Source organism: Camelina sativa, chromosome 16, assembly GCF_030686135.1.
Source record: "Camelina sativa cultivar CO46 ecotype springtype chromosome 16, ASM3068613v1".
Taxonomy (NCBI): domain Eukaryota; kingdom Viridiplantae; phylum Streptophyta; class Magnoliopsida; order Brassicales; family Brassicaceae; genus Camelina; species Camelina sativa.
This window is the reverse complement of record NC_141895.1, coordinates 21,475,987-21,500,686: the sequence shown is the minus strand read 5'-3', so window position 1 is coordinate 21,500,686 and position 24,700 is coordinate 21,475,987. Positions and strand designations below refer to the sequence as shown.

The window sequence follows — 24,700 nt, the reverse complement described above, 5'->3', positions numbered from 1 at the left end:
ATGTTTCTGTCAAAATATAGTATCTATATATACAACACATTTAGCAAATAAATGCTAAAAATTAGAATCTATTTACAACTATGCCATTATCATTAAATAATTAATTTAATAAACAAATTAACTTTACTTATATTCAATTTTTTTTAATAGAAACTAAATGTTTTAAAAGGTAACAAACATAATTGCAAATGTATACATATGTTATTTTCTTATTTTATAAGAACGTGAATGAAGAAGTTTATGCCTATAAGTAAACTCGTGAATATTAACCCGTGAACCCAAATATTGTTCTTTACTTGATAAACTTTTGAAAAATTGATTTGATAAAAAGTGGCTTTTAACCTCACATAATATTTTTTACTTTCACGGATTTCGTATGATGAGTTTTTACAGATTAAAAATCTTTAAACATGTTGGCGGGTTTAGACTATAGAACCAACACTAAAACTATTATTTTATTTCATATACTACAGATTTGTAGTCATAGTTTGGTAAATTAACTTATAAATTATTTAGTATATGAACTACAAAATATTACACATACTTCTTAATATTTCAAAAAATAAAAAAATTGCATACACATAAAAGTATACACTAACTTACCATATAGCCATATACCTCTGTATAATTATAGAAAACAAAAGTAATTATTTTAAAATTTTATATTCTATCTAATAACAAATATAATGTAATTAGGTTCTAAATTGTATAAAACGTAAGAAGAAGAAAAAACATTCTAAACAAAATTATAAATTAATTAAATAAAAGTTAACTAACTAAGAATTTGAAAACTAAATATATTATAAATTATTATTTAAAATATAATAATTTATATTTTAGTGCCTGGTGTATTGCAGGTGAAATCCTGGTTCTTATTGTATCATGTATACATAAGCTATTGGGCTGGGGCAGTCTCACGAACCCAACTTCCCCAACCATTGTTTTTTGTTTCTGAAAGAACTTAACACGGAGACAAATTAGAGAGATTTGGGTGTTAAGACTGTTTTGCCCCTGTCTTAATCCAGTATAATTTATTAAATTTCTTTTGCCATTCTCTGTATTTATTAAATTACACTTTTGCCATTCTCTGTGTCTGCTGCTCTCTCTCTCGTGCCGTTTTCTAAAACCCTAGCAAAAAGCTTTTTGTAGAAGAACCCCAAAAAAACCACTTTGAAGTTCTCTTTCTCTAATCTCAAAAGCACAGAGATTTGAATCAAACCTAATTTTGCTGGTGCAATCTCTCAGAACCCCTCTTCATATGCTTTGATTGAAAAAACCAACAACAATGTCAAAGACAAAGCCATTGAGTAAATCATCTCAGGACTTGAGTCTACTCACATCCGACATCGCATCGTTCGCTTCGTCTATTGGTTTAGCTTCATCTCTTCCTTCTTCAGGTTTCAACGACACTGATTTCAGAAAGCCTCTTAAACCCAAATCCCAGAGAAAGAGAAAACCTAAGAAGGACGCTTCCGCCGATCATATTAAGGCTAAAGAAGAAGAAGGAGGAGATACAACAACAAGGAACCCTAAATCGAACACTGGAAATGAAAAGGGCAAGAATCCAAACAAAGATGCGCCGGCGAAACAAACCATACAGCCGAAGCCAAAGCCTGGATTTTTATCTATTGAGGATGATACTACTGGGGTTAAGGCCAAACGTTTCGATGAATTCAAGGGTTTGCCTAAGTTGCCATTGGTGAAAGCGAGTTTATTGAGCTCTGAATGGTACAATGATGCGGCGGAGCTGGAGGAGAAGGTCTTTGGTGGCCGTAGTAAAGTGGCGGTGGCGAATAAGGAGGATTTTAATGGTGTGGTGGAGAAGAAGAGAGAATTAGGAGAGAGGTTGATGTGGCAATACGCAGAGGACTTTGTAACTTCGAAAGGAAAAGGTGGAGATATGAAGATGGTGATGTCTGCTCAAAAGTCAGGGACAGTTGCTGATAAAATCACTGCCTTTGAGATTATGGTTGGAGAGAATCCCATTGCAAATATGAGGTCTCTTGATGCCTTATTGGGTATGTTTCTTGTGTGTGTTTCCAATAAAAACTCTGATCTTAATATTGAATGAAAACGAGTCTTTTCTAGGTTCATTTAGTTTCTATTTGTTTTGGATGTGAAATCATCTGAAGCATTTTGTTGATGTCTCTGTTCATTGCAGGAATGGTGACTTCAAAGGTTGGAAAAAGATTTGCATTTAGGGGTCTTAAGGCTCTGTCAGAAATTTTGATCAGGCACATATGTCTTACTCTCATACTTTGCTATCAAGTTTTATGTGTCCAAATTTATGTCACCCTTGATTTTTTTTTTTGCTAATTAACTGAGCTTTTTTTCTTCTCCAGGTTATTACCTGATCGCAAGCTGAAGACACTTTTACAACGACCCTTAAACAGCATTCCGGAAAATAAGGATGGTTACTCGCTTTTGCTGTTTTGGTACTGGGAGGAATGCTTGAAACAGAGGTAAAGAAAACTTATCATTTTGCTTCTAGTTGTTGTAGTTACTCCATCAAGTTGGTTTCTTAGGCTTCTTTGATGGCCTCATCAGACAAGTAAAAAAGTATAGAACATTGTCAGATAGCATATACATCCCAAAAGCTTTTCAAAAAGTAGTTAGTTTAAATCAGGCCACGAGGGATGTGTGTTTATCGTTTTTCCAAGATCTGTATCTTCTATGGGTTCAAGAGGATCGATGTGTCAGTTAATTAGCTTACGATGCTGATTTGTAGGTATGAGCGATTTGTCAACGCCCTTGATGAATCATCTAAAGATATGCTCCCAGAGCTTAAAGACAAGGCTTTAAAGGTATATCCTATCACCACTCTGCACCCCTAGCTTATTTAGCAGCATTGGTCTCCAGGTTTTGTAAGATTCTTGATGAGCTATCATAATAGACATTTAAGTACTATCGATGTTTAAGTATTTTTTTTTCTTTTTGGTTCAGACGATATTTTTCATGTTGACAAGCAAATCAGAACAAGAGCGGAAATTGCTAGTGTCATTGGTGAACAAGGTATTGTCAATTGTGACTTTCAAATATTTGTATTCTAATTTTTTTTCCAGCTGTGCCCCCTTTAACTGTTCTGTGGATTACTTTACACAGTTGGGGGATCCTCAAAACAAGAGTGCATCTAATGCTGATTATCACCTAACAAATCTTTTGGCTGATCATCCTAATATGAAGGTGCGGCTGTTCAACCTGTTTCAGTATTTGGTTACTTATTGATTTTTTGTTTGGCCTCTTCTCTTTGGCTTAACTATATAGTAATTTTTGCAGGCTGTGGTGATTGATGAAGTTGACTCCTTTCTCTTCCGACCTCATCTTGGGTTGCGTGCAAAATATCATGGGGTATGTCGTTTTATTTACTGTTTATCCTGTTCCACTATTCTACTCTACTAAGGTTCACGATAACCATTTTTCTTCGTTTTCTTATTCATCTCTGTAAACTGGTTTATGGTTATCACAATCTGAAGTTTAATATTTAAGTCCTTTTGATCTGAATGGGAAACATTTTTACTGAGACTTTACAGAAGAAGAGTAGTATAAAGTTTATCCACTAGTAGCTTTTCTTAAACCATGCTTATTAACCTTTGTAAACTTCACAGGTTAACTTTTTGAGTCAGATTCGATTGAGCCACAAAGGAGATGATCCAAAGGTGGCAAAACGCCTAATTGATGTATATTTTGCCCTATTCAAGGTATAGAACTGGCATCTAACTTCTAAATAAGTGAGAAATCAAACATTTTCTTGTGATCTTAAATGTTTTGCCTCCATTTTTACCTTCTCAGAGACTTCTACAGCCCTTAAAAGTTTTCTTTTGGGTGTAATCATAAGTCATAACATCAATTATTTCACCCGTTGGAAACTCAAATCTGAGATACAGGAGTGTTTTTGCATTCTTGTAGGTTTTAACCACTGAAGCAACTAGAAAACAAGGCGGAGATGATAAAGGAGTCGCTAATAAGAAAAATGCCAACCCAAAGGACACTAAACAAGAGACACCATCTGATTCACCTGTTGAATTGGATTCCAGGATTTTATCAGCTTTACTAACTGTTAGTCCGGATGTTTTATTTTTGCATACATGATATTTTTATAGCATTGAGACTTTATAGATCTCAACTTATAGCTTATTCTGTTATTGCAGGGAGTTAACAGAGCTTTTCCATATGTTTCCACCGACGAGGCCGATGATATTATTGAATCTCAGACGCCGGTGCTTTTTAAACTGGTAACTCCTAAAGTTTCATCGTATAACTTTCGTTTCATTTGTTGCAACCAGAAAATTAATAAAGCAAATGGGATCTTGAATGCATCTAGGTACACTCGAAGAATTTCAATGTGGGAGTTCAATCACTTATGCTTCTTGACAAGATCTCATCCAAGAATAAGATTGTCAGTGACAGGTTTTACCGTGCTTTGTACTCGAAACTTCTACTTCCCTCTGCAATGAACTCTTCTAAGGCAAGTTAGATTTTGAAGCTTCTGTATTTCTGTGTTTCCATCACGTCAGATTATTCTTAGTTTATGAATGGATTATCACCCTTACAATTTGGTAGATCCCGAAATTGGTTGCAGAGTGTTAGCGTATTCACATTTCATACATTTTTAATCTTGTGATAAAAACACTTATGTATCTTCCCCTGGCATGCGCCATAGGCTTTTCTTCATAACCCTGTTTAATAATTTTTCATTCCTAATTTTCAGGCTGAAATGTTTATTGGACTTCTTCTCAGAGCCATGAAAAATGATATAAATGTGAAGCGTGTGGCTGCCTTCGCCAAAAGAATCTTGCAGGTTGGTAACATGAACAAGTAATTTATGGTTTCAGTGACAATATTAATATCATTCGTCCTATACCGAAATCTTGATTATTTTGTTATATTAATTATTCGTGTTGACACTCTGTATACAAACTTTTTTCCGTTATCTCTAAAGTTTACTCTTAAATATTTGAATAGGTTGCACTTCAACAGCCACCACAGTATGCCTGTGCATGCCTTTTCCTTTTGTCTGAAGTGTTAAAAGCAAGACCACCTCTATGGTAAGCATTTTTTGTTCTGTTAACCATATATGCCATGGCTTTTATCTGGTGATACAATGGTCCGTATATATACCTTGCAGGAAGATGGTGGTCCAGAGTGAATCAGTTGAGGAAGAAGAAGATGTAGAACATTTTGAGGATGTGATAGAGGGAGATGATATTGTTCCCATTAATGTAGCAGAGAATGAGAAGAGTAATGTTCAAGTTGATCATGATGGTGGTGAAATTACAGGTAGAGATGGTGATTCTTCTTCAGATGACGAAGAGGCTTTGGCAGCCAGGCAATCTGATGAAGAGGATGATTATGCTTCTGATGATTCTGAAGAGCTGTTTATAGAAGAAACTCCCCATGAGCTTCAAAAAACCATGGAGGTTTCTAATGACATGGAAAAAAGAAGCCAACCACCAAAGAAATCAAGTTTTCTTCCTGGAGGATATGATCCTCGTCATAGAGAACCTTCTTACTGGTCAGTTAATTTCATCTTTCATGGAAGCTTAAGTATACTGCTTTTGTCCTAAATATATTTCTGACAAGCTATGCGTGGAACAACGATAATATTTTAAGCCTTCTTGGTTAGAACTGAATCCTTGATCTCAAATTAACAGTAACGCAGACCGTGCGAGTTGGTGGGAGTTGGTGGTTCTTTCAAAACATGCTCACCCCTCGGTTGCTACAATGGCCGGAACCCTTCTCTCAGGAACAAATATTATTTACAACGGAAACCCGTTGATCGATTTATCTCTCAGTGCTTTCTTGGATAAATTCATGGAGAAGAAAGCAAAGCAAAACACTTGGCATGGTGGCTCCCAGATCGAACCTTCCAAGAAGGTAAAAAGCTCAAGCTTCCAACAACTAGAGCTGTAAACCATTTTGTTATCTACTTTCACCTGTAACAGTTTTCTTTGCATGTACAGCTTGACATGTCAAACCGTGTGATTGGAGCTGAGATTCTCTCGTTAGAAGAAGGAGACGTGGCCCCTGAAGATCTAGTCTTCCACAAGTTCTATGTGAACAAGATGAACAGTACGAAACAATCAAAGAGAAAGAAGAAGAAGAAGCTACCCGAAGAAGAAGCTGCCGAAGAACTTTACGATGTGAATGACGGTGATGGTGGAGAAAACTATGGTAGTGATGTTGAACTCGATGGTGGTGATGAGAGTGACAATGATGAGATTGAGAATATGTTGGATGATGTTGATGATAATGCTGTGGAAGAAGAGGGCAGTGAGTATGATTATGATGATCTCGATAGAGTAGCAGGAGTCGATGAGGAAGAGCTTGTGGCTGATGTGAGTGATGCAGAGATGGACTCAGATATGGACATGGACATGCTTGATGGTGAAGAAGATGTTGAAGACGATGTTGATGATAGTGGTGATAATGATGATAGTGATGGTGATGATGGTCGTGGTAAGAAGAAAAAGCAAGAGAAAAGAAAACGGAAATCTCCATTTGCGAGTCTTGAAGAATACGAGCATTTGATAGACCAAGACGAGAAGGATGATTCGAAGTCTAAAAGGAAAGTAGCATCAGAGCCCACAAAGAAGAAGAAAAAGAAGAAGACTCCTTGTGCATCAGAGTAAAAAAGTTTAAAGTAAGAAGCAAGACTTGTTTGAGTGTTACGCCAGGCTCCTTGTGCTTGCGAGTGTTATACTGAAACGCTGGAGATAATTTACTCCTATATTTTTGTGGCCTTTTTTTCTGAAAAACAAATATTGTACGATTATGTTTTAATTTAATCACTTGAGTTGAGACTTGAAATTATTGTTCAAATATCACGATGCTTTTTGAGTATTTTTTATTTACAGTTAAATACAAATATTGGACACAGTGATGTGATGGTATCACACTATCATAACAGGCGTGAGAATCCAAGTTGATTTAGTTGTAATTTGGTGGTTAGTAAAATCATCTTAGATCTTTAATTGAGTGATATGATTAAGACATGCTTAGTTCTTATGTTACCTTAAAAATCTTACTTTTTTTGGGGATAACCGAACCTTAGAAATCTTACTTTTAAAAGAACATATCTAAACCTAAACCCATTATAGAAAAAGATGTACAATATTTTGAAACATTTGCAAATCCATAAATGGATCAGGTCAAAACAATATAAACCAAGTAGACCACTAATAATTTTTAAACGAATATAAATTAATTACGACTACAAAGATAAAATGTATCATAATATATGTATTACATCCGGCAACAATTACACGTTTACAACTACTACGCTAGCCATTTATAGACAGAGTACATTAAGAAAAATAGAAAACAATGATTTATTACGAAGTATCAAATGCATGAAATACAAGTACGTATTATTATAGGTTATACAAAGTCGAAAATTAAAGTAGATTAGTTGCACAATTGTCGCGCACTTACATGAACAACACCATCCCAACTGGCTTGTCTCTACTTTAGTTTTACACTCTAGCTAGTTTCTAATACATATAATCTATATTTTCACTTAAATAAGTTCCTAACCTTTTTACTAATACTTTTAAATCACTAACACAAAAAGTATTATCCTTAGAATATTGTGTAATACATCTTGCTACTTTTTATATAATTAGAATAGCATAACACGATTTAAGCAAATCAATACAATGATTACGAATCAGAAGTAATTAGTATTCCAAAATTCAGATTGCTTGTCTGGTTCGGTTCGTGTGATCATTCCAGTCTATATATGCACACGCATATACGCATATATGTGCTTGTGTCATTTTCATTTTCCCAACTCTTGATTATGTCTAGATGCATACGTACATAAGTTTATTAAGATAAGACATTGGATAGTTATCTAATATCATAATGATGATTGATGAGTGACTACTATTTTACTATTTGATTACCTTTGCCATAACCAAGTATTATGTTCGACAATTTATAAAAAGAAGTATCAACTAAAATTCCTTAAATGATTAGCTTACCATCCCCAATTTTTTTTTGTTCCATAAAAAGACAGACAGTAAGGTCTTCTCCACCTAATTTCTTGGAAATGCCAAACTAACTTTATTCAAAAAAAAATGAGCAATATCTTTGATATATTGAAAAGGCTAACTAAAAAGACTACATATTTTGTAAAAAAAAACAAAACAAATAAACATAATATGTCTAGAACCTATTTTATCCTCAAATACTGTCAAATTAGTTTATATGGGTTTTCGAATCTTCATTAATTTGATCGAACGGTTTTGTAAATTAAGATATAATAAATTGATGTTATACGAATGAATTTAGAAAACAAAAATTAGTCGACAGATGGGAAGTCATGAAGACCATATTTGTTATTTTGTATATATGAACGACAAAAAATTAGCATTATCGGGTAATATTGAACAAAATTGTGGACAAGATGTAATCGTTATCTAAAAACATCACTCTTTGTCCGATCATTAGACAACAACACGCAATAAGAGGTCGCCTACACATCTCACACCGCACATACGTATATATCTAAACATTTTATATCTATATATGTTATATATATATGAATACATTATAGGATTACTTATTAAAAAAACCTTATTCAATAAATATTAATGTTTATTTAAGGATTTTCAAAATTGGATTTATGGTGTTATGACATACGTAGACGAAATAAACTGTTACATGCAAGAAAATATAATATAGACCTTATCAAAGTGTATATATATATATAAAAAGTATAATATTTTGTGTATATATATAGTTTTTGTTAAATTAATCTCGATTAATTGATTTTTTTGAAAATTGCTTGGGTTAGCGTCTAAAAATGGTCGATAGTTACACGATGAAATTATTCAGTATATGCATGCATATGGTCCAAATACGGCTAATATATGGTCCAAATACGGTTACTAATCAAATATTTTTTTTTACAGTAAACTGAATTGTATTGTGTCTCGTAGTTACGTACTATATTATCATTTCCATCTTCAATATTTGAAAAATGTAAAACAATATATGTAAATAGTTTTATGAATATGGCAAAATTTTATTTCAAAATTAAAATTATTACAAATTTTATTTGTAAATTAATAACAAGATTCAAAAAAAAAAGGAAAAAACAATGGGCAAAGACGATACTAGTTTTGCCATTTATGTCCTCATCTCTCTTAGCTGTTATGCATCAATCGGTGGGTCATGCACCTATACGTCGTCTCTCTCTATCTCACTCGATATATATATACACGAACCTTCCTCGTTATTTCCTCCCAAGAACATCTCTCAAACATTCTTCTTCTTCATCCAATAATTTTTTTGATCCCCACACACACACTCACATCATCAACCACATATAAAATCTCCTCATAAACCCTATAAACCCTAGCTAGTTTCAACAACTCTCTCTTGTTCCAAATCCAAGAAACAGTTCAGCATCAATTTAGCAATGGCCAAAGTCGGGAAGCTGACAAAGCTCAAGTCGGCGATGAAGAAATGGCCTTCTTTCGCCAAGAACCACCACCACTCAACCTCGTCAGCCGCTGTTTCCGACGAGCTCTCAGAGGACAGCAATCTCCATGTGGTTTATGTTGGTCAGACACGAAGACCTTACATGCTTAGACCAGACATCATCTCTCATCCACTCTTTCAAGAACTCGTAGATCGATCTTCTAGATCATCCGTCGAGCAAGATCGTGAGATTGTTGTAGCTTGTGAAGTCGTTTTGTTCGAGCACTTGTTGTGGATGCTCAAGTCTGGTCAAGAAGGAGGATCCGTTGAAGAGTTGGCTGAGTTCTATACTTATTGACATGGACCGATTGATTTTATACATTTATTTCGTATAATATATATTACTTTTTTTTTTGTTCTTGTTTTGTTGTTGCTGATAATTTGTATTTTGATTCGATGCGGTGTGTGATCCAAACATGATCTCTTAAACCATCATTTGCTTCTGTTTTTCTGAGCATTTTACGATGATGAGCATATGTAGTTTCTTAAACCAACAAAGAATAATTTTCTTGATTAAGAACAAAATAAATAAATTTCAGCAATTTCTAGAAAACCAAACTTAGTGTTCTGGTTAGTTTTGTTTATATATATATATATATATTATAATGTGGCGGTTTTGTAACTTATTGTTTCTATTTTTGTAACGTATCTTTCTCTATATATGAGTCATGAGTCTCATGACATAATAAAGAAGGCCTTTGATGATGTTCGAAATGGCTTTAGTTCCAATTAAACAAATAAAAGAATATGATGACTCCAAATTCATTTTCTCTTTGATTTATCTATAAAACAAAATATGACTAGCAATGATTTATATCATCAAATATTCATGGTGTTTTTGTGCGTATCATTTGTGTATGGTGTCAATTTCAAATACAGTTTTTTTTTTCGGCGTATAAAAATAGAAAAATACAATGCAAACTTAAATTAATGGGTCGCTCTCATGACGCGTTGGTGACCTGGTCCCAATTTCATGACCCTACCCTTCTTTCTACTTGCAGATATTATATAAGTTATTTATTTCCAAATATTCCTAAACTTTCAGCCATACAAAATAAATAAATTAAAAGCTCACGAGATTAAATTAGTCGACATAATAAATTTATAATTAGTACTAATTGGCATTGCTTACCAATATTATCGTGTATGTGCATTATATACATTTATAGATACATTAATTTCCGAGGTGGTGACGAAAGGGACGCGAGAAGAGGACTTTATAAATTAGTTAGACCACAAATTAAATTTATTAAGTTTTAAGTACGACGAGGAAGCTCTCTAATCATTCTATAAGCTCTAATCATTATATAAATAAAGAGTAATCAAAGTGAAGAGAAGTTTCTTGGTCAAGTTTTAATTAAGCTTCTTAATTGATTCCGACACGCTAATGATTGACAAGTCACTCGGTGTGTCCTTTCCGCAAACTTCATGGGACTTCTTCTTCTTCTACTTCTGTCTTCTTCATTACATTACATTACATCTCTCTCCTATATAGTAGTAGTACTATAATACTAGTATATTTATATAGGTGTTTTATAAATTCGGTTGGTAGCTAATAATATTAATTGTTATGGGTTTTGCATATTTCAACGTTGATTATTAGAAGAAATTGGATTGGAACTCAGGTGTTGTGTCTTAGTGGGCCGTGCAAGGTGATGGAAGTTATGAACCGACAACGTTTGGTGTGGCAGAAACAACCAGGGTTAACTAGGGGATAAAAGAGTCTAGAGATGATGATCTACCGATGGACTCTTGTATTTGATATGTTTCATTTATTTATGTTCCACATCCCATCACATGATTAAAGCACCAAACTTTGTATACAGTGTGTCAAACACTCTAAATTAAAGAGAAGGTCTCAGCAATAAAAACGGATTAGCAAAAAGACTCTCTAATAAGAGAGTTTCATTTAGGAAAACTCTCTGAAAGCTTTCAGCAGGTGAAAACCAAAACTCATCCTTTTGTCTTGATGATTTGTATTTGTTTGTGCAATTTCCTGTGGATTCTCAAGGATAATATTCAATTCTGTTGATTTTTTGGTTTCTGTGATCATTCTTTGGTCTTTCTTGTTTTGGCCTATGGGTTGCTTTGATTTTACCAATTCTTGTCTTCCAAGTGTTTGTTGAAATGCCTCAATGGGAAAAGGTAAGGTTTTTCAGGGAATCTAGTAATGTGTTCTTCTCATTTTGATTATTCAAAAGACCCTAGCTCCGTATCCGAATTGAGCTGCAGTAATTGGTAAATTAATACATCATTGGGTTATGCGTTGTGCTTGAGTTTCCAAAAAGATGATCTTTCATTTCTCTCTTTTGAGTAGAATTTTGTGATTTAAGGTTGGAACTTTCAAGTTGCAATCACTTCTTATATCAGTCTGTGGTTTCTTAATGTATTTTCCATTTTCATTTGGGGGGAGTAATTAACCAGTCAGTGTTGTTCTCGTTGATCCAGGAACCTCACAACTATGTCACGGTTTAGATCATTGTGGCAAGCTTCGGTGAATGCAACAAAGAAGGGTACTTTTTCCATTTTTCTTCTGCTGCCTCATTTACGATGTTCAAACTGATTGAATTTCTTGCTATTGGTGTCCATATAATTGGTATGATGAATACTAATTCTTGTTTGTAATCAGAGTCAAGTGCTTTTTGATTGGAAAGTATATATTTTTGTTTCAAGACTAGTCTCGCTGGGGACTAACTTTTCTCACCTTTCTGCTTTGCATGCTTTTAGCTAGTCTCTAACATGTTTTCACAATGTACATTCTGTAGCTCTAACGTGGGAACTCGAAGAATGGGTACCTCCTGTAGAGAAGTGTATATTCAAGTTCAATTCGAAAGAAGACCTTAAGACATGGCACTTGTATTCTGATTCTGAATATGGAGGTACTTAAAGCACACAGGTTGGAGGCATCTGCTCATCATCACGTTACAGAACCTATTGCCTGTTTTTATATCTTCTTTTTCCCCATATTAACAATTACTGAGATGAGAGAACATTCTGAATATATTCACTGCATAACAGCTGTTCATGTGATCTCCTCATTGTCGTGTTGATATTTTACTTTATAGGATTATCTTCGGCTTCGTTGGAAATTAAAGATGGAGCAAATGGATCATATTGCACTGGTTAGTATGTTTTAATTAAGTGTGCTTTACCGTCTGTTGCTTTTTGGCTTGGGTCTGATACAACCAGTTTGTGCAAGGCAGATTCTTGAAACACAGCAATGCTTTTATTAGTTGTACATATTGTGATGATTTGCTCATAACTGGAGGTATAGAAACGTTAATGAGGATATGCTTTAACGAGAAACTTTTTTTTTTTCTTTTGAAAAATCTTGATCTACGATTTCCCTGGTTGAGCTGTTTGGGTTCTACAACGTACCTCTGCTGAGAGTATGAGATTTCTTGATATGCACACCATAGTTTCTAACTCTCATCATGATTTTTCCTTGAAAGGTGTTTTCTCTGGGAATCTCTCTACGGAAATGAGCGAAGGTTCAAAATGGAATATCAGTCGGAGTGGTTTCTGTGGAATGCGGTCGAAGAAGGTTAGCTTCTATATTTATTTTATTACTAATCATCACATCATCAATTCAAACCAAAGATTTGAGTGAGTTTAAAGCACAACTTACTTAACTAAACCACCTTTCCATTTCTGTAGTTTGATGGCTTTATTGATCTCGACGGGTATGATTCCATAGCCCTGAGGCTCAAAGGAGATGGAAGGTGCTATATCTCTACTGTGAGTCTCATGCTCTGCTCAATACTCACGTCCTTTTGCTCCAGATGAAACACAAGGGTTCAACCGTTCAAGGAGCACAACTTTTTTTTCTCAAGGACTAAACTGCGATTCCATTTCAGATATATACAGAGAACTGGGTGAACTCGCCAGGACAAGCAGAAGATAACTCATGGCAGGCTTTTGTTTTTGCTCCAAAGGGAAACTGGTATACAGCTAAGGCAAGTCTCATACTGTCTTCTACAAATCAACCAGTGTAACAAAAGTGCTTTTGTTGTAACCCCAAGTATGAATTTTCTTCTTCTTCTTCTTCTTCTTCTTAATCAGGTTCCTCTTACTCGCTACTTACCAACATGGAAAGGAAATGTGATAGATGCAGAAATGGAGATGATACCAAGTCGTGTTGTGGGTATGTCTCTTATCAGTTAACGCACAAGGAGGTGGTTTCATTGGAGCTAAATCAGGGGCAGGCGCTTTCCGAGTAGAAATTGACTGGATCAAAGCAGTGAGAAGGCCATGAAGAAAAAGCTTTCTGATGAACAATTTGAGAAACGATTAAAATATATACAATATGTTCTCTGGTTGACTAGTTTAACCAAGATTTGGGTAAACCGTATCCAAGTTGATGAACAATAATAAGGCTTATGAATTGACTTACAGCAAGTTGATAGACCAAAAACGCTGCTTATGAATTGACTTACAGCAAATTGATTGGTTCAAATCGAAAGGAAGAAAATATACTATTTGGTCCCAAATGGGATGGCAAGTTGCTTAATTTACCTTAAAGTGGGGAGAAAGTTATATAATTTAATTCTTGAACAAAACTTTTTCAAATGTATTTGACCTAATGTAAGTTTCATTATACAAAATCCCTTATTTGAATTTTAGCAAGATCATAGTGTAGAGATATGCATAATATTCTACTAATTTAGAAGCAAATATATACTATACATAAAGTCTACAATTAGGTGGAAAAAAATGTTTCTTCCTTGATTAATCTTTGGGATATGGTTGATAAACAATAGAAGAAAAGACGAAAGAATGAAAAGCAAATGTATCATGTTTTGTTAAAAAGTTTAAACTAATTAGTCAAAAAGAAATTGAAGTGAAAGTAAGTCTTTTTTTTTTTGTTTTTTGCTTTTAATTTCTCATTCTTCCTCTAAAACTAAACTAGTCAATAGTCATATGCTTGATACTTATTTTTTTGTAATATTTTAAAATAGAAAAAGTGAGCACTTTTATCCGTAATTTTAAAGAGGATTTTCAAAAATATCCCTTTTTCTATGTTACTCATTTTATGGTATCCATTTTCAAAATACCTATTTTTAATATATAAAATGACTAAATTATAAATTCTAAATTCTAAACCCCAAATACGAAACCCTACCTCCTATAAACTATAACTTAAATATAAAATAGAGATCCTATCAAAAAATATATATATATAAAATAGAGAACCCAAACTTCAAAAAAATTCTAAAAATTATTTTAACATATTGTAGTTGTGTAAAGGAGAGTTAAAATGAAAATATTCAAAAAAAATATTTTTAAAAAGTGGTATCTCAAAAAAGACATTTCGAACACATTGTCATAAATAACACTAAAATAGGCTTTTATTCAAAAAATACCACAATTTAGTTTTTTTTCCAAAAATACCACTAAAATATATTTTTTTCCAAAAATACCACATAACTGAACTAAAGTTCTAATACTAAAAACTAATTCCTAAATTCTAAATATTAAACCCTACTCCTAAAAACTATACACTAAAACTAAATATGTTAACCCAAACCTAAAAAAAAAATTCTATATCCTTAAATTTTTTTTTTGTGTTTATGGTAATTTTGGAAAAAAAAATATTTTGTGGTATTTTTGGAAAAAAAACTAAAATGTGGTATTTTTAGAAAAAAAACTTTTTTAATGGTATTTAAAAGAATTTTTCTAAAAAAAATTGCATAATATTCCGTTCATTTAGTTTGTCACTAGGGAAAAACGTCGTCTAAGTTCAAAATTGGTTGCACTAAGAAGATATGAAAGAAATACTAAAATAAGACTAATACTTAAAAAAGTTTTATTAAAAGATGATGTCTAAAACGAGATTAAACATAAACAACTAGTTCAAGTGGCGAGTTTCTCGATTATTCTTTGGTACCCCCATATGTATATATATATAGTATTATAGTATAACACAAGAAGGCACGATCCCAAAATATCAAAGAAAAAACACACTGCTTCTTTTACTTTCTCTTCTCTTCTTCTCTTCTTCCACGTCCACGCGTATCCACACAACACCTATACATACATCAACTTCCACATCTATATTCCCTCTCTTTGCTTCCATTAAACTCCAAAAGAAGATCTCTGCTTTTCATTATATTTCACCCTATAATAGTATCATCAATGGAGAAGGAAGACTTGTACGCTGTTATGAATTTGGACAACGAATGTACACAAGGAGATCTCAAACTTTCTTACAAGAACCTTGTTCTGGTTGGTTTTTCACAGTATTTTCTCTCTTTGTCTTTTTTGGCTTTTTCAAGAAAATATCTGGTCTGAATGCGATACGGTTTTGCATTTTGTGTGGAGTAATTTTGGTTTTTTCTTTTTATGTGTGTTTAGAAATGGCATCCAGATCGGTTTCATGAAGAGATTGAGAAAGACGAAGCCAAGATGAAGTTCCAATCCATTCAACGAGCCTACTCTGGTAAACTATTCATCCGGTTTTCTCTTTAACCGGGTCTGATTGATTTATTGGTCTGTTCCGACCGTTTTGTTAATCAAACTGTGTTCACATCAGTTTTGTCGGATTCGAACAAGAGGCTGCTGTATGACGTCGGTGCGTATGATAGTGATGACGACGAAACTGTAGGTTCTCTTTTAGCTACTAACGAATTTTTACTAATTTTTTTTTTCTGACAATAAATACAAATTTTATTGCGTTGTAGGGAATGGCTGATTTCATAAATGAGATGGTGACACTAATGGCTCAAACTCAATCTACGGTAAACATATCATTACTTCGTTACTATTACTAAATTCTTAGTAGTACTAGTTACTATTATGATGATGATGTTAATGATGGTGACTGTGATTTTTCCATAATTTGAAACAGGGGAACGAAAGCTTAGAGGAATTTGAAGAGTTGTTTGAAGAATTGTTGAAGGATGATGTGAATGATCAATTCATCAAAACTCGTTCATCTTCCTATTCGCCATTTAGTAGCGCGTCTACTACTTCGATCCACAGCGATGATTTATCAAATGATATACCCAACAAAATGAACACTCGTGACAAAACTATGGTTGTATAAGTTCTAGTAAGGTATTTTAGTTTATATACCCATCCTTGTTGATTTTTTTTCTTCTTAAAACTTCTGTATATAGTACTACATCAGAAAAAGCATGTAAATGAAAATGTATGTTGTAGAATTATGTTCAGACTTATCATGAAACCGATGTTGACTATAATATTGATGTTTTCATAAAGGTAGTAGGGTGGTCCATGGACGAGATTTCCAAGTTGGCAATAGAAGATCTTAAAAGTAGAGCATTAACATTCAATTTTTTGTTTGTTTGTTGGAACTTGATGTATTTAATTTTCGTTGTCGTGTTGCTAAGATATGTTATGTATACAATAAGTTGAACCTTCTAGGTCGTTTGAACCTTATTTTTGAGGTATGTAAGGTTCGTGAGAGAGAATGAGTTTGTGTCTACTACATTAAAACACAATGCATACGAAAAGTGACAATAAAACCTAAAAGCCAATAAAAAAAAAAGTAACAGACAGGAATCTAGCGTTCCATAAAGCTAGAATACTCGTATTCATATTTGTAATAATGAAATTTTGGATATTTTTAGAACTTATGAATCTCCACGAACTCTCGTATGTGATAGTTTGATTTGATCCAGTCTGTAATAAGAAAAATTAAAATATTGGAAATAGTATCTTTCTTCGCCATGAGGAATATAAACTTTTTGGAAGTAGGACCAAGTGCAAAGCTACTCACAAGTTGTCATTTTTTTTTTCTCGTAAATAACAAATCTTCACTATCTTCTTTAGACCTGCGATTGCCAGTCGTTTTTTTCTCCCTATGAAAACGAAATATCATTTAAATTAAATAGTAGTGTATAAACTGAAAATCATGTTACACACTACTATAACTTTATATGATAAACAAAATTACAAGTTGGATGACATAATACATAAACTTGTTCTTATTAGTTATTACTTATTACAAGTTGAGAATAATTAGTGGCCTTTACACTGAATCTGGTCCATTACTTTACATTTGACATAAAAGTTGCTCAACTTGTAAAAACCGCTGCCTATTTTTGTTCCTAAAAGTTTCTTTTTTTTGGTAATTTGTTTGGATCAATTCTGATTCTGTGAAATAATGTTACAGTATTCAGTTTTATAATTATTTATGAATTTGTTTGTTTTGTTTGATGTTTATTTATGAACATAGTATATTATTTATGTTGTGAATTAGTGATTTCCATAGTCCTTTAAATTAAATGGTATATCCGAAATTAAATTCGGATTAAGATGCGTGGCTTTTGGATATTTATCCTTATCATATGTAAAACTATTTTTTTCAATATATTTAACAATTTCCTTTAATTTTAAAAAATCATATCATGATATCTGGATCAAAAATCGCTCTTCACTATTTGAGTACAAATCTCACATATTTAAGAGAGTGGATCAGACTGATTTTGGCTCCTCATCATACTGAATTTATCAGTATGTGACTAAAATGAAAAGAAAAGACAAAACACTTTTTTAGTGTAACAAAAATATGGGCTAGCTAGGTCGAGTGCGTTAAGGTCCAATATATCCAAACCTAAATATGGGCTCTTAAGACCAAGTTAATACTTTTTTTATTGTTCATGTTTCATCGTGTCTTTGCTGATTTACTACTAGTTTAGTCCAAGCTTAGTTTTTGTTTTTGTTCTGGTCACAAACGACACCTCTGATTAGATTAAAAAAACGTTTTCTGCATCTAACCAACCATACACAACTCTTAACAATATGAATAAGAAAACAGTACCACAGTAACAAATATTTCTTTTGCAAGAAAAAACATAATTTGATTTGCACACATTGAATATTTCATATGATGTACTGATGTAAGTTCAGACAGCTCAAATAATTCTATATATAGTTGCACAAAAGTTAAGTTGGGGTGGTACGGAATCTGTGTCATATTAGTATAAACAAAATTAAGAAGATGTGGGTGATTTTGATTAAATCATACTAACAAAAATGGAGGGAAAGAGAAATCATAACAAACGCAATGATGTGGCCATGTGGTATTGTTGGCAACCACCCTCAAAACATCCAAAACATTAGGTTCGTTGCCGAAATTAATCAGATAATTAATGAGATTTGGTAGAGTATTTCTTATACATTTAATAGAAATTAATGCTACATTTAGAATTAATGTTAGGGTTTGATTGGGTAAATACTAAATAGTATATACAATTGCCAGCAACTACTGTAATCGCCATTTGCTTCTCACCTAACTGATCAACAAAATCTTTTCAGAACCATACTATTATTATAATCTTTACTTGATTATACCATAAAAACACTGCGGTTTCAGATTACCTTCTTCGAGAAGGGTTTGATTTTGAAAGGAAGAAGAGGTCATTGATCAAAAAAATATATTTTAAAAAACCGATACTTTTATTAATATTTTTCACTATTTCATAAAAGTTAATAAACAAGTTCTAAAATTGTTATTCTTAGTGAAAAATATTTATTGTTAAATTGATGTTCACTTATTTTAGCTGGAGAGCCCCTAGACTATAGTATAGCATTGACTTCTTACCCATATTAAATTACGAGATTACCCTCATTAACCGGGAGAATGCCTACCCAATGGTAACAAATCGGTTATCAAATAATCAACACTAAATCAAGTAGAAAGAAAATCGGTTTAGTAAAGAAGCTAGTACAAGTAACAGAGGATTTCGGTGTTTAAAATGTTTAGCTGTCTCGGTTTAGATATTTAACCGGTGTAAGATCTTGTCATCTTGAGGGTATATTGGTAAATTCAGCACCGAGGTTGTATCTTTTGTTTTTCCAAATCGAAGACGACATTCGACGGAAAAGAAGCTGTCTGAATAAGGAAACTCTCTCTCTCTCTCTCTCTCTCTCTGTGTCGTCTCTAAACACGCTCCGCATATTTTCTCTCTCTAAAGGCAGTGTCTTTTTGTACGTAGAGAGACAGAGAGAGTGTGTGTGTCTGCGAGTGAGTGTGTTGGTTTTGAGCTTGGTTATAAAGAGCACAGACAAGTGGGAGAAACAAAAAAAAGGAAAGATTTTTGCATTTTTGTTTTGAGCAAAACCAGTAGTGAAGTGACAACATTCTTAGGGTTTCTTCTTCTTCTTCTTCTTCTTCTTCTTCTTCTTCTTCAAGACGTCTAGTGCCGAATTAGAACTTCGATTAAGCTAAGAAAAACTGAGGATTTGGAAGGTCCCCAGCTCAATGCTGGATCGGCAAGGAGGATCTTGGTATGTTCTTTTTTGATCAAACCCTGCATTTCTCGAATGTGGTGGATTTTTGCATGATTTTTTTGTAGATTTCTGAAGGTGTTTGTTTTCAAGTTTGGATTTTTATGTTTGGGTCTACTTTAGTAGTGGAATCAGATCTGAGAAGCATCTGTGTCTGATGACTAGATCCTCGATTTCTCTGTTTTCTATGAGCTGTGTTGTTTTCTCTTCCTTTATATTCCTTTTCTTTTTTACTTAAAACAGTTTCTATTATTGTATATCTCAGGTTTCTTGGCATGGATTTGAGATTCTTCAGTTAATCTCAGTGATATCTCTGTGGTTTTTGTGAAAAAATGAGGTCAGATACGGTTCTTGATTATGCGGTATTCGAATTGTCACCAAAGCATTCACGGTGAGTATATGTTTCTCTTAGAGTGGTCCTCATTTCTTCCGCTTTTTTTTTTAATTTTATTTTTGTAAAGAAGTAAGTGTGTGTGTGTGTGTGTTTCTTTTGACAGATGTGAGCTATTTGTATCAAGTAATGAACAGACAGAGAAGCTAGCTTCCGGGTTGATTGAATCCTTTCTCAATCATTTAAAAGTTCTTGAATCACAGGCGTCACCTATTAGATTGGAGGTTGAGAAAAGCAACAACACTTGGTTCACTAAAAAAACATTAGAGAGGTTTTTTACAACAAATGATAATTCAAGTTCATTTTTAGCACCCTTTCTTTTTTTTGGAATACTAATAGTTTTCATCCAACATTTGTCTTTCAGATTTGTTCATTTTGTTAATAGTCCAGAAGTTCTGGAAAAGGTCAATACATATTATTCCGAGATGTTGCAGTTGGAAGCAGCTCGAACATTATATTCGCAGGTTGTAACCACTATTTTTGAAACTTAACTTCTTGTTGTGATTCTTGACTGACCTTTACTAAAATGTTCTGTTGTCTTCTTTGGTTCTTAAAGCGGAGCGAAGACTCTAAGTTTGGTGCATCAGGTGTGTTTGTTTTCACTGTTGTTACTTACTTGTATGGTTTTGTTTTTCGTTCTTTTTTGCAATTCCGGAGAACATTGATCTTGAACATCAATTTGAATCCTATTTTCTTCCGTTTCAGATGATGGAGCCGCAGCAGATGCCACCAAGTAAAGCTTTTCTGCTTTTTCTGCCTTTATCACAGTTTTAAAGAGTTTTTCATTGATTACTTGTTTTTTTTCTCTATACTCAGGAAGGAGCTTTTAAGGGCTATAGACTTAAGACTTGAAGCTATTAAAAAGGACTTAACAATGTCCATTTCTCATGCATCAGCTAGCGGTTTCAACCCTCATACTGTTTCCGAACTCCAACAGTTTGCTTATAAATTTGGTGCACATCAATTGGAGTAAGCCTTTTGTTGTTTTCTACTTTACATTTGACTAAACCATTTTTCATGTTTTGTTGTTCGTTTCTAATTGGAATATTTCTTTCAGCGAAGCATGCAGCAAATATATCTCACTATGGAAGAAAAGGCCAGACTTAATCGAAATAGATGGTACGCGTCCGAAGCAAAATGCGGCAAATGAAACAGAACATCAAATGCAACAGTGGGCTACTACAAGTACCAAAAAGAATGAAGACGAAAAAAGTGATGAAAGTTTGGATGTAACCACGTCTACAGTTAAGACCAGCCAACACACAAGACGACTCAGTGTGCAGGATAGGATTAACCTCTTTGAAAACAAACAGAAGGAAAACTCAAACGCTGTGGGAACCAAACCTGTAGCTCTTACTAAATCTACCGAGCTGAGGAGACACTCCTCGGATCTTACATCCTATGAGAAACCTGTCCTCAGAAGAAGCAATATTGTGAGTGACATGAGCATTGATTTGACATCGGAAAAGAAGTTGGAGAGTGTCCCAGGGAATTCCTCTTCGACTTCTTCGTCTGTTCCTCATACCACAGGTCTAACTGATTTCAATGAAAGCTTTAAAAAGAGCGATGAGGTCAAATATGAGCTGAAGAGTGACTCCGAAAAAGTTGGTGATGACGAAGCTTCTCGAGGAAGAGTCACTACTGAAAAGAGTTCAGTTTCAGGAGTTGAAGAAACTTCTGATGCTCAGTCCAGATCAGTGATTGATTCAGATGACTCTTCTGCTTCACAAAACCAGACTGATAGTCATGTCGGTAGGCTTCAGAATGTCATGAGTGGTGCTAAATCCAGACAGAGAGAGGAGGGTTATGAACTCAAAGCCAACAATGTATCACAATCATCAGCCATGTTTCCTTCTCGCCATGCACGATCTCGGTCAGCCCATATAGAAGCTAGTTTTCAGGGGGGTTTGGCTTCTCAACCGCAGTCTAGATCTTCTTTTGGCAGAATCAAGAAGAAAGAAGTGGTTCTATCAGACGAACAACCAGTATCTTCTCAGAAACCACAATTCCCTGAAGATGGGGAGGGCAGGCAGTTTCGAGCTAACAGTAACAGGTTTCCAACTGCATCGGTGGATCAAATACAGAGGACAAGACTGTCAAAGGATAATCCGGGGGCTAATGATGAGTTGAAAATGAAGGCAAATGAGCTTGAAAAGCTTTTTGCTGAGCATAAACTCCGAGTTCCAGGGGATCAGTCAAGTTCTTCCAGACGTGGTAAGCCAAGTGAAACCCAAGTTGCACAGCCAGAGCCATCTCATCATTCTATAGAGGCTGCAGACCAAAGGCTTTCTCTTGGTGGCGGTTCTGGTGATCTTTCAAAGCTCATGACTCCCTTGGTTGGTGATAAAGACAAAGGAGGGGATGCATTGCGAAGGAATTTTTCGGACCTTAGTCTTACGGATGATTCTAAAGGAAAGTTTTATGAGAAGTATATGAAGAAAAGGGATGCCAAACTGAGAGAAGAATGGAGTTTGAAAAAAGGTGAGAAGGAAACAAAATTGAAGTCTATGCAAGAGGCTCTTGAGCAAAGTAGGACTGAGATGAAGGCTAAATTGTCTGCTTCTTCGTCTGAGAGACAAGATTCACTATCAAGTACTCGTCAGCGTGCAGAGAAATTCAGGTCTTTTAATTCTCGGTCAAGTACGAAAAAGTACCAGGTACCTTAGCATTAGGTCCACTTCGAAATGTTCTTCTTCTGTTTCTTGAATTGTTAAGACGTGTTATATTGATGAGACTGTCTTTTTGGCAGCATCCTATAAACTCATTTCAGAGCGAAGAAGATGAAGACTGCTCTGAACAGAAACCTCGGGCGAAAGATAAAGCAGCCAGTGGACAACAACAATCGGTTGGCAACATTTCTTCTCGGAGTTCCCAAGCTAGAAAGCCTCAGCCCAACAATAGGAATATGTCTTCTTCTATTACCCCGCGAACTGCAGCATCGGTTCCAAAACCATCAGGTAAAGTTTCAAACACCTCTTCTGGGAGGAGAAGATCAGACAAGTCACTCGCACAATCTGTTCCAAATTTTTCTGAACTTATAAAGGAAAACACGAAACCATCTTCTTTAGCTGTCAAAACTACTATGCGATCACAGGTGAGAAGTAGTGGTCGCACCAAGAATCTCAAGGAAGATACACCTCTCCAAAGACCTCGATCATTAAGGAAAAGCTCTTCTGGGAGCATAGACTTCACAGAATTTTCCACTCTCTGCTCCGATGATATGAAGGCCTCTCTAAGAGTGAACTCTGATATATCTGAGAGTCTAAGAAATGAAGAATATGATGAGCCTGAAGCTGAGGCAGAAGAGGTCTTGGAGAATGATGTTAGAGATGATGAAGAAGAGGAAGCACTAGGTTTTGAGGATGGAAATCCAACACTAAGCGAGGTGTATGAGAAAGTTGATCATTCAAGAGAAGATAACTGTAGTTTCTTGCCTGCCACTGTGCCTCCAACATTTCTTACTGCTGCCTCATTAATGGACTCACCTGGAGAAAGTCCTCTTTCTTGGAATGCAAACCTACAACACTCATTCAGCTATCCTCATGAGCACTCGTCTGATGTTGATGCTTCTGTGGATTCTCCCATGGGAAGCCCTGCGTCATGGAGTTCTCGGATGAGAAAGAAATGGGGAACGGCTCAGAGTCCTGTTACCGTTGCTGCTGCTGCTAATAACACGTCTCAGTTCCAGTCAAAGAAGGATTTAAGTAAAGGGTTTAAGCGGTTGCTAAAGTTTGGAAGAAAAAGCCGCGGTGCAGAAAGCTTGATGATGGATTGGGTATCTGTAACGACTTCCGAAGGAGATGATGAGGTTGAAGATAGGAGAGACTTTGCGGATCGATCATCAGAGGATTTAAGAAAGTCGAGAATGGGATCTCTACAAAGCCATCTCTCTGAGGATGGGTTTCATGAGAGCGAGTTCCCTGAACAAGGTAGTTCTAATAATATTTGCTTTTAAACCGCTCTTAGTTTAATGCTATCGCGAGTTCTTACGTATTTGGTTGTTCTCATGTTTCTTTTTCAAGCTTCCAATATCTCTGTATCCGAGCTGAAAGATGATCATCAACTGTCTGGAAGCAACTTCAAAGGTCAAAACTTGTTTTTCCTTTTTTTCTTGCCTATTCACTCATGCTGAATGCAAGATTTCTTCATTTGATCTTCCTCTGAATTATATTATTTCTTCTTTACAGCGCAAAAGTCGTTCTTCTCGCTCTCCACATTCAGGGGAAAAGGAATTGATGCAAAGCCAAGATAAAGAGATGAAGAAAAATCTTGCACCGATTTGGTTGCGCAGGTAAAGAGAGAAAATAGTCAGATTCTTTTGGTGGGTAACACAAGATTTCTGGTACCATAACTCAGACGGGTCCTTATCAGCCGGCTTAGTAATTTTGTCGATTGTTTGTGTACATTTTGTTTAGCGAACAAGATTTATCCAGAATTTTTGTACCTACATCGTGATTTTGGCAATTTTGAGTCCAATTTGTTTCTGGCCTTCTTATACTTTGATGCGCATGCAACGAAATCTCTTTTTCCATAACTTAGGATCAAGTATTTGGCTCTCTGTTGTACAAC

At 34.6% G+C, this 24,700-nt stretch overlaps 4 protein-coding genes, 1 long non-coding RNA gene and 1 pseudogene across 7 annotated transcripts; 5 read left to right on the top strand and 1 right to left on the bottom strand.

Annotated features, from left to right (window-relative positions):
- The first annotated feature begins 1,026 nt into the window (after positions 1–1,026).
- Positions 1,027–6,807, top strand: LOC104751093 (protein SLOW WALKER 2). Its single transcript, XM_010472971.3, has 16 exons — positions 1,027–2,018; positions 2,162–2,234; positions 2,343–2,462; positions 2,729–2,804; positions 2,944–3,012; positions 3,103–3,183; positions 3,277–3,348; positions 3,606–3,698; positions 3,907–4,056; positions 4,149–4,232; positions 4,322–4,465; positions 4,709–4,798; positions 4,963–5,045; positions 5,126–5,512; positions 5,652–5,874; positions 5,961–6,807. Exons 1-16 carry the CDS (start codon positions 1,286–1,288, stop codon positions 6,627–6,629), a joined length of 3,147 nt encoding a protein of 1,048 aa, XP_010471273.2. The 5' UTR covers positions 1,027–1,285; the 3' UTR covers positions 6,630–6,807.
- Positions 6,808–9,238: 2,431 nt separating this feature from the next.
- On the top strand, positions 9,239–10,039 carry LOC104751092 (auxin-responsive protein SAUR78). The gene has a single exon (XM_010472970.3). It carries the CDS (start codon positions 9,425–9,427, stop codon positions 9,782–9,784), a length of 360 nt encoding a protein of 119 aa, XP_010471272.1. The 5' UTR covers positions 9,239–9,424; the 3' UTR covers positions 9,785–10,039.
- A 784-nt stretch (positions 10,040–10,823) lies between these two features.
- On the top strand, positions 10,824–13,900 carry LOC104751091 (putative complex I intermediate-associated protein 30). Its single transcript, XM_010472969.3, is given in 9 exon segments — positions 10,824–11,425; positions 11,935–11,999; positions 12,252–12,365; positions 12,552–12,608; positions 12,939–13,030; positions 13,144–13,224; positions 13,344–13,442; positions 13,549–13,638; positions 13,640–13,900. Coding segments are annotated over 8 exon segments (687 nt in total). The 5' UTR covers positions 10,824–11,425; positions 11,935–11,947; the 3' UTR covers positions 13,742–13,900.
- LOC147925813 (uncharacterized) lies at positions 12,691–13,877 on the bottom strand. The gene is made up of 2 exons (XR_015583405.1): positions 13,115–13,877; positions 12,691–13,008 (listed from the first exon to the last, which is right to left on the bottom strand). It is a non-coding gene; the product is annotated as an uncharacterized LOC147925813 (long non-coding RNA).
- A 1,397-nt stretch (positions 13,901–15,297) lies between the features above and the next one.
- On the top strand, positions 15,298–16,944 carry LOC104751089 (uncharacterized; annotated as a pseudogene). Its single transcript, XR_015583616.1, has 6 exons — positions 15,298–15,711; positions 15,841–15,925; positions 16,019–16,086; positions 16,167–16,223; positions 16,334–16,542; positions 16,708–16,944. The product of XR_015583616.1 is annotated as an uncharacterized LOC104751089 (transcript).
- A 2,292-nt stretch (positions 16,945–19,236) lies between these two features.
- Positions 19,237–24,628, top strand: LOC104751087 (uncharacterized). Of its 2 annotated transcripts, XR_015583615.1 has the most exons (12): positions 19,325–19,740; positions 20,006–20,131; positions 20,238–20,402; positions 20,496–20,595; positions 20,688–20,718; positions 20,837–20,864; positions 20,948–21,100; positions 21,189–22,788; positions 22,881–23,088; positions 23,226–24,060; positions 24,154–24,216; positions 24,319–24,628. XR_015583615.1 is itself a non-coding variant. In XM_087490110.1 (11 exons), exons 2-11 carry the CDS (start codon positions 20,073–20,075, stop codon positions 24,381–24,383), a joined length of 3,444 nt encoding a protein of 1,147 aa, XP_087346236.1. In that variant the 5' UTR covers positions 19,237–19,740; positions 20,006–20,072; the 3' UTR covers positions 24,384–24,628. The 2 variants fall into 2 exon arrangements, 1 of the variants encoding a protein (XP_087346236.1); XM_087490110.1 differs by having other exon boundaries at positions 19,237–19,740; positions 22,881–24,060.
- The last annotated feature ends 72 nt before the right edge of the window (positions 24,629–24,700 follow it).

Excerpts from the sequence above, each read along its gene's own strand:
- LOC104751093 (XM_010472971.3), top strand. The coding sequence starts at position 1,286 with ATGTCAAAGACAAAGCCATTGAGTAAATCATCTCAGGACTTGAGTCTA. Across the intron at positions 3,184-3,276 it reads CTGATCATCCTAATATGAAG|GCTGTGGTGATTGATGAAGT; the intron begins GTGCGGCTGTTC and ends TAATTTTTGCAG. Across the intron at positions 4,233-4,321 it reads CGCCGGTGCTTTTTAAACTG|GTACACTCGAAGAATTTCAA; the intron begins GTAACTCCTAAA and ends GAATGCATCTAG.
- LOC104751092 (XM_010472970.3), top strand. The coding sequence starts at position 9,425 with ATGGCCAAAGTCGGGAAGCTGACAAAGCTCAAGTCGGCGATGAAGAAA.
- LOC104751087 (XM_087490110.1), top strand. The coding sequence starts at position 20,073 with ATGAGGTCAGATACGGTTCTTGATTATGCGGTATTCGAATTGTCACCA. Across the intron at positions 20,403-20,495 it reads ACTAAAAAAACATTAGAGAG|ATTTGTTCATTTTGTTAATA; the intron begins GTTTTTTACAAC and ends TTTGTCTTTCAG. Across the intron at positions 20,865-20,947 it reads GCCGCAGCAGATGCCACCAA|GAAGGAGCTTTTAAGGGCTA; the intron begins GTAAAGCTTTTC and ends CTCTATACTCAG.